Source organism: Pinus tabuliformis, chromosome 1_2 (assembly GCF_031772625.1).
Source record: "Pinus tabuliformis cultivar Carrire ecotype Pingquan chromosome 1_2, CPIR1, whole genome shotgun sequence".
NCBI lineage: Eukaryota > Viridiplantae > Streptophyta > Pinopsida > Pinales > Pinaceae > Pinus > Pinus tabuliformis.
The window spans coordinates 733054168-733063009 of record NC_142298.1 but is presented as its reverse complement, the minus strand read 5'-3'; the positions used below and the strand labels follow the sequence as shown (position 1 = coordinate 733063009).

The 8842-nt window shown below is 36.3% G+C and overlaps 1 protein-coding gene across 3 annotated transcripts in view; it reads right to left on the bottom strand.

The window, feature by feature from the left end:
* Nucleotides 1-5758: 5758 nt before the first annotated feature.
* The window catches only part of LOC149207864 (isopentenyl-diphosphate Delta-isomerase I), a 46121-nt gene continuing 43037 nt past the window's right edge, over nucleotides 5759-8842 (bottom strand). For all 3 annotated transcript variants that reach the window (XM_089395870.1, XM_089395868.1, XM_089395871.1), the window contains exons 4-6: nucleotides 6674-6776; nucleotides 6416-6553; nucleotides 5759-6251 (exon numbers count right to left, since the gene is read on the bottom strand). In XM_089395870.1, the coding sequence (XP_089251996.1) occupies nucleotides 5998-6251; nucleotides 6416-6553; nucleotides 6674-6776 (495 nt within the window). In that variant the 3' untranslated portion in view covers nucleotides 5759-5997. The remainder of the gene's footprint in view (nucleotides 6252-6415; nucleotides 6554-6673; nucleotides 6777-8842) is intronic.

Sequence of the window (8842 nt, the reverse complement as noted above, 5' to 3'; positions counted from 1 at the left end):
CAAAGTGTCGGAAAACAAAGTGCAGGAAGAAGGAAGGAATTGACTTGTGCTTGGAGGATATTCTTGTCAAGGGTCTAGGGTTTGGCATTGATCAAAAGGAAGCTTCAATAAGAGAAACTTACTTAAGGGTTTTCCTCTCAAGAGAAGAGAGGTTTTGGCCCTCGCAAAGAGCCAACATCTTGTGTTCTTGTTTTATGTTTTGATAGCAATTTGATGAAGCACACACACATGCATTAATAAGCAAAGAAGAAGATTAAGCTAACAAAGACAAATTGTAAAAAGACTTCACAAATTGTTATCTTGTCACGAAGAATCACTCTACACCTAATTGCCCTAGATTCTTCAACAAAACTGAGAACCAATACATTTGTATTTCCTATGGGGACCCCGCCTACTTAATATTTTTCAATATATTATATTTTTATAGGAGAGTCAAATTGCAATAGCTTGCATGGGTTTCTTAGTAGGGATGAGTCATTCATGAGTCAACAGTGCCTCAAGGTATCCCACCCCATACATATAAGTTAATAATTTGGGGATCAAACTAAGCTCACCAAATATCAAGTTCAACATCAACATAGTGAATACATTGAGCTACATATGTGCTTCATCTAAAAGCTCATCTATGATCATGTTATTGAAGTGTGTTTTCCCCCTACAATCGATCAAGTTGCAGACATTTTCAGACTCTCTTACAAAAGTGAAGTTTTATAAACCTTGATCTATGTTAGGAGTTCAAAAAGTTGTCATTAACAAGGGATAAGCTCTAATGCCTCTTTCCTTCTCCTATTTAATCACATTTGTAAAACCTTCAACCCTATCCCAAGTTGTTCTTAAGGGGGGGTGTTATGATATTTAGACACTTAGGAATTAGTTAAGCTCAACTTGGTCTAATGTGTCTATTAAGTAAAATATGTTTCTTAGTGTGTTTCTTTACAATGCATTAGTTGCATTGTAATCCAACAGTCATTATATGTTCTAGACATAGAGTGATCCAACAATTTGTTGGAAATGTAACTAGTTTCAGTCTTCATAATTATTGTTGTACTCATGTCAATATGTATCTTATGTAACAAACAAAAGAAGAAAAGAAAAAGTTATTATTTTAAAACATGGGTTTCATGCTCTTTATTGATGGTCTTCTAGGTAAAAGCATGTTCATGCTTCTAGGGTTTGTTAGGTGATAGGATTTATTGTCACGAGTCAGGAAAGTCAACAACATGTTTATAAGACCCTTCCGGGCAAAATATATATTGTAAAAGAATTTATTTTGAGTCTAGAAAGTATTGGAAACCTCCAAAGTACAAGTCGGCCCTGGCAGCTTCAAGTCGGCGTAAAGGAGGGAATATGACCCCTTGGAAAGGCTATATAGAGGAGTAGATTCAACCTCATTTGGCATTATCTCACTCATAAGCTCGATCTCAAAAGAAGTTTAATTTGTAGCTAGGAAGTAAGAAGAAAAAAAGAGCAAAGGTCTAGAAAGAGAAAAGAAGGACGAAGACTTGTTTTTGGGCTCTATCTCTCTCACACATGCAAAAAACTAGGGTTTTTGCAGCTTCCAAGATGGTTGAGATTGCAAGTCCAAATTGCAGGAGGACAAGTTGCAATGTCAAGTTGCTGGAAGAAGGAATATTTTGTCTTGACCTCATTGACCTTGGGAGTTGTCTTGCTCTAAGAAGGATCTCTTGAGGAAGTTGAATTAGGGTTTCTACAATAACTATAGGGCCAAAGTTGCAGGTCAAAGTTGCAAGGCAAATTTGTAAGGTTGAAGTCGTGGTTGAAGTTGCAGTTAGAAGTTGGTCGATGCAAGATTGAGTTGTGATAATGGAAGGGTTGACTTGGTACTTGGAGGAGGACTTGGTCTAAGGGTTTAGGTCTTTGTTGTCTCATTTGAAGCAGATTCTATAAGAAGACGAGTTTTCTGGGTTTTCTCCTTTGAGGTGTTTTGCCCTAGCTTGGAGCCTAATATCTGTGTCCACTATCTTTATTGTTTTGCTCTTGATATTTGTTTGATGAAAAAGATATAATAAAGAAGCACAACAACAACAACAAAAATCACAAGCAAGTTTTAAGGTTAAGGAAAATTGGAATTAATAATTGCCACATTGCATTTCCAACACAATTCACATTCTCCTCGATACTAATGACAGTTGGTCTATGGCTTGAAACTCGATTAGTCCATCAGCTTTTTAAAGAGCGTGGAGGGTCATGGTTGATTATCGATTGTGAGAACTCTTTTGAACGAAATTTCTTTTCATTAATAAAATTGCCTCAATTGGCCATGTTGATCGAGGCCATGGACTATTTCCCTCGTAGAGGGTTCTAACCATGTAAAATATTGCTGTTATGATCTTTGATGAGTGTTTGAGTGGTTACTATAGGTGTTTGTCCAATCTGAAACACCCTATTTTCCCAAACAATCCCCAAAATTTGAATTTTGATCTCCTCATAGTAAGTGCCCCGACGTTCTATGTAACCATAGGCCAACCATAGTAGATATCGTTTGGCATTGTCTAAGAGAAAAACTTTGAAGCCTTTGCCAATACAATCAAGAAAATGCAAAATGTCAACCACAAGCAAATTCTCTAACAACATGGCCAAAAGGACAATAAGCATGCAATAAGTCCAATCCCACGCACTCTAGAGTGGCAATATGGTTGCAGTTGGAAAAAGGCCCTATCGTAAGAGTGTACCAACAACTACTATTGTACTCACCAATAGATTCATTAATAGATACTATGGATAATTCCACCAAGTCACAACCATAACCAAGACAAATTAATGCTGAAAACTTGGGTGAAAAAATATTAATTCTAGTTTTGCACCTTCCAAATGTATCACCCTTGTCATTGAGGCCCATTCATAACCCTACCATAGATACTTTAATTACTGTATTAAGTGGATGATAAGGTGCTATTTTTATTCTAAGCAGCTTTAATCATGAATCATGAACTTATAGCTCAGTTTACAATAAAAAATGTGTTGCTAATGTCTCATACAATTTCATCCAAAACAGTTAACTAGGAAGAAAAAATGTTTAGACAGTACTTACCTATTTCCTTTAATTGGGGTAGGCAGGGGATTCATCACCACCAATAACCCTCCCTAAACCATGCCATCAACCAAGTCAAGGCAATACAGCAAATAACCAAAATTCTAACAGCACCTTCTGGAAAACTACCAAAATCTGGAAGCTTGAAAGACTCCACACCCTTGAGCCATTGGTTGCCAAGAATAGGGTTTGCACCAATCCTTTGTAAACAACTTTAAAACATAACTAACATTGAAAACAATGATATCTACGCCAATAGCCCCATTGTTATGGTTGACTCCCTTTATGCACGAGCTACAAACAAGATCCTGTCACAAGTTCGAACCCCATAGACAACTATGAAAACTGTGAGATAAATTGTAAGTTCTAATAGGGGTCATGGTTTCCCTCCTCACATTTCCCTAAACAAATTGTGACCAACTGCCAACTTCTGTGTCCATAATGTCTCTTAAACAATAACTACATAGTGATCACTGGTTGGAATAAACCAGATAGAACTGCCACGTTCTTCCCTTGGAAGATGAAGCACCCTCCCATGGAAGCGAGATCAAAGAACCATCCAAATCTGTTTTTCAGTTGGAAGCCATCCATCAACTTGAGCACAAAATCCTTATACAAAATGAAATCCATTTTGATCAAACCTAAAACTCTTCCAGATTATATGTTTTCTACAGAGATATTTCAAATAGAGAACTGAGCTCAACCAATAACAAACAACAATTTTCATTTTTGGTTATACAATTTAATCCAATGACGAGAACACAAGTCAAATGGTGGTAAAATGATAAAGTAGCAAGCTTGCTTTTATGATCATGGCTTAGATCAATTATGATCAAAGAAAAACTACTCAGAACCACAATTTCAATATCCTTTACTGGTATGTGCAAAACATAAATTCAACATGCAAGATATCCGTTTATGCTCCAGCCATCCCTATCTCTCAGGCCTGCGACCTGTTGGGCGCTTGATTACTAGGTCAAGCATCCAGGTGTCCGTTCAGATTATTTTCATGCACACTCTCTCCATGAACCCTAACGCTCAGCTCTAGCTCCCTCGGTGCCCGCACTCTCCATGAATCCTAATGCTCAGCTCTGTCTCCCTCGATGCCAACAATTTCATAGAGCAAATGGTCCATAGAAGGGTCTACTGCCAGTTGAGGACCACTTGTCATGAGGCCTGGTTTAGAATCTTGTTGACACTTCTTGCCTACCAATCTGGATATCAAGAATTGAATCTGTGGCTAATACGGGGCCACCTGCCAATCACTCTGCTTGCCCAGAATCTTATGTTCCACCACTATCACGCAAATTGGGTGTTAAACTGTAATTGTCAAATAACTTCACATTAAAGGGGACACAGTCCATAGAAGAAAGGTTTGTTTCTGTAATTTGAGGATCAAAATCAGGTAGGTAGGTTGATTTCTAGTAATCTAAAATTGCAATTTATTTGTCAATTTTTACCTCTTGGTGTAATTACATTATGTAGTGCCATGGGAAAATGAGAAAATATTAGGTACCAGATTCAAAGGAAGTTAACTTGGTTTCAATAAGACCTTCATACTCCAAAATATAAAAAAGTAGATCTAGCAAGGATGGGTCTTGCAACATGCAACAGACGATTCCAATAACTTGTTTGACTATGTGCTGAAAAGGTCACCTTGTTTACTTTGGAGTTGAGAAACTAATGGACAATCTGTGCTGAAGATATTTATGTCCAGCATGTACATTTGTATCTTAAATATGGCTGAGATATCTTGGTAAAATCCCAAGGATTGCACCTCTGCAACCTATCCAATTTACTGCATGCCTGATTCTGTGTTTCTCAAAAATCCACATCTTGATACTTGTGTCCAATTCAGTTACTATCACTTCTCACTACTCACCAATCCCATTGACTTTGAAAGTTATTAATTTGTTAACCTCATTTTGCCACCTTTTCTCATCTTTCTATCAGCTAAGCATGCACATGACTCGAGTAGAATACTTATTATGACTTTAGAATATGAAATTCAGAAGATGTGTGCTAGGAACCATTTGTCCTAGTCCTTACAGCAACCAAAAGCCTATTCTTTGGCTTATGATGCTCTCAAAGCATGAAATCGGAGAGTAAATATTCTATTGCCTATTATTTGAATTGAGTAATGGTTAACTAACCTTCCTGCAACTTGCATTTCCTCATATCTTTCAAGATTCAAAGCTCTGCTCAATCAATGTATAAGGAATGTATATCCAAGAAGTTTTGCTGCAAGGGTATTCACAAATAGAATTTTACATGGGCATTGCAGAACATCATGAGATGTCATCACCATGGAGGTTCATACAATTTAGTGCTGTTGGAATTGCCCTAAAAGATGTTACTTGTGCATTTAACATGTATGATTTAAAATATTATATAAATCATATTGTTAGTACATTGATTAGTAATCAACTGTTTATAATGTTGATTACTAATCAATGTACTAACAATTCATCAACATTGTTTCGCATGTCAACAACACCATAAATATGGAAATCAAAGTTGTCAGAAAGGAAGACAAAGAGATACAGAATCAACAGCACAAACATGACACTGGAAAGAAAGGCATGTTTGAAAGCATAAAGGAGGCAAGAAGAAAACAAAAGATTGCAAGCTCAAAGGCTTACAAAGATCAAGGGGCATTAGAAAAATGCTAGCAGGAAAATACAGTTACATAACAAGAAACAAAGGTAACAATATAGGCATATAAATATTGACTCGAGAGTATGGTTGCTTGTGACATAATATGCATGCTATTTTCAAACCAATGAAAATAAAGGATAGAAATAAAAATAGACATTAAGTCATGCTGAATATCCCACAGGTTGTTATATGTGTACATTTCAGCTTAACTGAAATATGCCATCATTGTTGAATAGATTTCAAATCCTGGAGTCTATAAAAATGGATTTGGGTGCTTCGCAACCATTCTAAGTCAATTTATGTATGGTTTTCATATCAACTGCTTCTGCCAGAGTGCCATTTTCAGCCTTATTCCACCAATCAAACAAGAAGTTGTCGACAGCCAGACGGAACCAAGGTGAAAGCTTAATTCCATCTTCACCAGCATCTGCTTTCCTTATGAGCTCCTTCAACTGCTCTTTGCTTACGTACTTAACATCGGCAACCTCTTCTGGATTGGGATGCACGGCAACATCCCGAACAATGAAAACAAGGTAATCCACTGCAATAAAACACACAGATCAAAAAGAGCTATTTTATTTGACATTTTAAAACTGCTCTGAAACACATACAGTCATGGTAAAAACACGCAATATATAGAAATGCTATTTACTCTGCAGAACCCAACACTTATCCAAAAATTGGAAATCTGAAATCATCACGTACATTCATGCTCCCCCCACTTTCCATCAGAAGGAGCCTTGTAAAGTATGCGACCAAGTGGCACAAACTGATCGACTGGAACATCTTCTGCAGCAATGCCTAGTTCATCATACAGCTTCCTTTGGGCTGCATTTCTGACCCCTAGACACCAATGACAAATATAAATTGCTTCAGTTGGGCACTGTAGATGGTAAATAATGGAATCATAACAAAAATATTGATGCCCAGCAACTAGAAATGAAAACAAGGATTAAAAAATACCTAAACTGTTCTCCTCAATGAGCTCAGACTCCCTGTAGAGAGGATGGCTGCAGCAGGTATTTGTCCATACCAAAGGGAATGTCACCTTTGTTGCAGAACGTTGCTGGAAATAAATGGCCAGTGGTCTACCAGTAAGTAAGGTGGACGTTTCAAGTAGAATATCAAATGAAACATGCTTGCAGCACTACTTTATTTGAATCAATATGAGACTCAGTTTCATTTCTAACTAGGGAAAAACTCTGCACAACATGAATATTTCCTCTCAAACTTTGAAGTGTAAAAACCCTTGCTTTACATAGAAAGATGAAACTGCAAGTCCTCTGTAGGTTCCAATTCACCATAGAATATGGATCATAACTGTTGCCTTACGCCTAGTTACGTCTTTCCCACTTGAAAGAATGAGCTTTTTTTCAATGCTTGAGTGAACTTTTATTTACACTATCTAAAAGAGTCTAAACTTAGACATCTAGATTATAAACCTGGATCTAAATATTAAGAAGCCTATCCCAAATTTAATTGAGGAAAGTTCAGTTAAGTGACTAGTGGGTGGCAAACCAGTAATCATAATATTTTTCCAGTAAAGTCAGATGACTTTTAGAACAACACGGCACCATAGGTGGATGTTCCAATTTCAAGGAATTCAGATATAACAACTACATATATCCAAAGACACTTTCCAGCAAAAATAAGCAGTTGGCCCGTCAAAGATAGGAACTATAACTGATAATTAATTGTGCAACAACAATTATCCCTTCAAACTGAACTGTAGATATAGCATTGAGAGAGCCATAACAACTGAATGGATCAAATTACAACTGGCTCAGGCACTATTCCCTTCCATGTTATGTGCATTTGTTTGATAGAAATAACATAATGTAAATTCATGTTATCTCTCCAAAATGCCCTTTTTGAAAATTTACTGAATCTCCTCCCTCTTTCTACAAACTCCCTGTGGTAAAATCCCTTCGGTAGAGTTTAACATTCTGTTGGAGACCATTTGCACAATCATGTGCAAACACAAACTGTTCAAGCTGTGCATGATTACAATAAAATATGAGAAGTTCAAAATTAAAATACCAAAACTTGGACAGATACATAGTAATGAAGAGAGATCAACCAAATTCAAGATCAAATTAACATAGTTTCAATTTGAGTCTAAAAAGTTTGTAAAGTTGCACACCCATTTGAAACATTATGAACAGTCCCATTTATTTTTTTGCAAATGTCCCAAATATATCTCTAGTCATAGCGATCAACTTTCTCATACATTGGAGAACGAGGATTATAGTCATCAATGGCTAGTTCAAACTTTTGACACTTTCAGATTCGTAGAATGGCCGACTCATTTACTACAATCCCTTAAAACTGTTACGTAGGATATACAAAACTGGTCTGACCTTTAAGCTATACATTTAATCATGACATTTTTGGAATTATAGGATTTATAATCCTTGCCACTTGATCCACCTTAAATCTTTAGCTTTTGAGGCCTCTATTCTTGCCTATTAATAGCACTTTCTTAAACATTTTGATCATATTCTGCAAAGCTTAACTTCATAGTTTTGTTATTACTGCCTTTCTTTAGACTTTTCTTGGTTGTCAAGTTCTAAAATCTAAACTATATAATTTACATCAATAAGAAACAATCATAATCCTGTTTTCATGTACTCCGTTGTCTATTCTTTCTTCGCAATGGATACATTCTGTCCAAAACAGTGTTATTCATAATATGTGCCTCTTCTAGAGGCATATTAGTTAGTCGAATATTTGGGTCTTCTCTACTAGACGTAGATTGTCAAAAGCATATTTTAAATTGTTTGCAACTCATCATGCTTTTTCCACTCCATTATGAATGTTATGGCACATCCAACTTTGACACATTCTCTATATCATCTCTCAAAGCTCCAAAACATATTTCAATCATTTTCTGTCTAAAATCCTTTCTTGGATCTCCAGGGTTTGGTATTTATTTATGTATTTTTATGTCACTCTGTTTATTGCAAACTAATGTATGGATTGAAACGATCTTCATCTGATTTGTTTTCATATTAATTCAAAAACTCTATGGTAGATGTTTGTAGAATGAATTTGATATGAGTAGGCATCTAAACACTCTATGTGTTCCAAGAATCCAATCATATGCTACAGCCTATCTCTTTTACTATAATG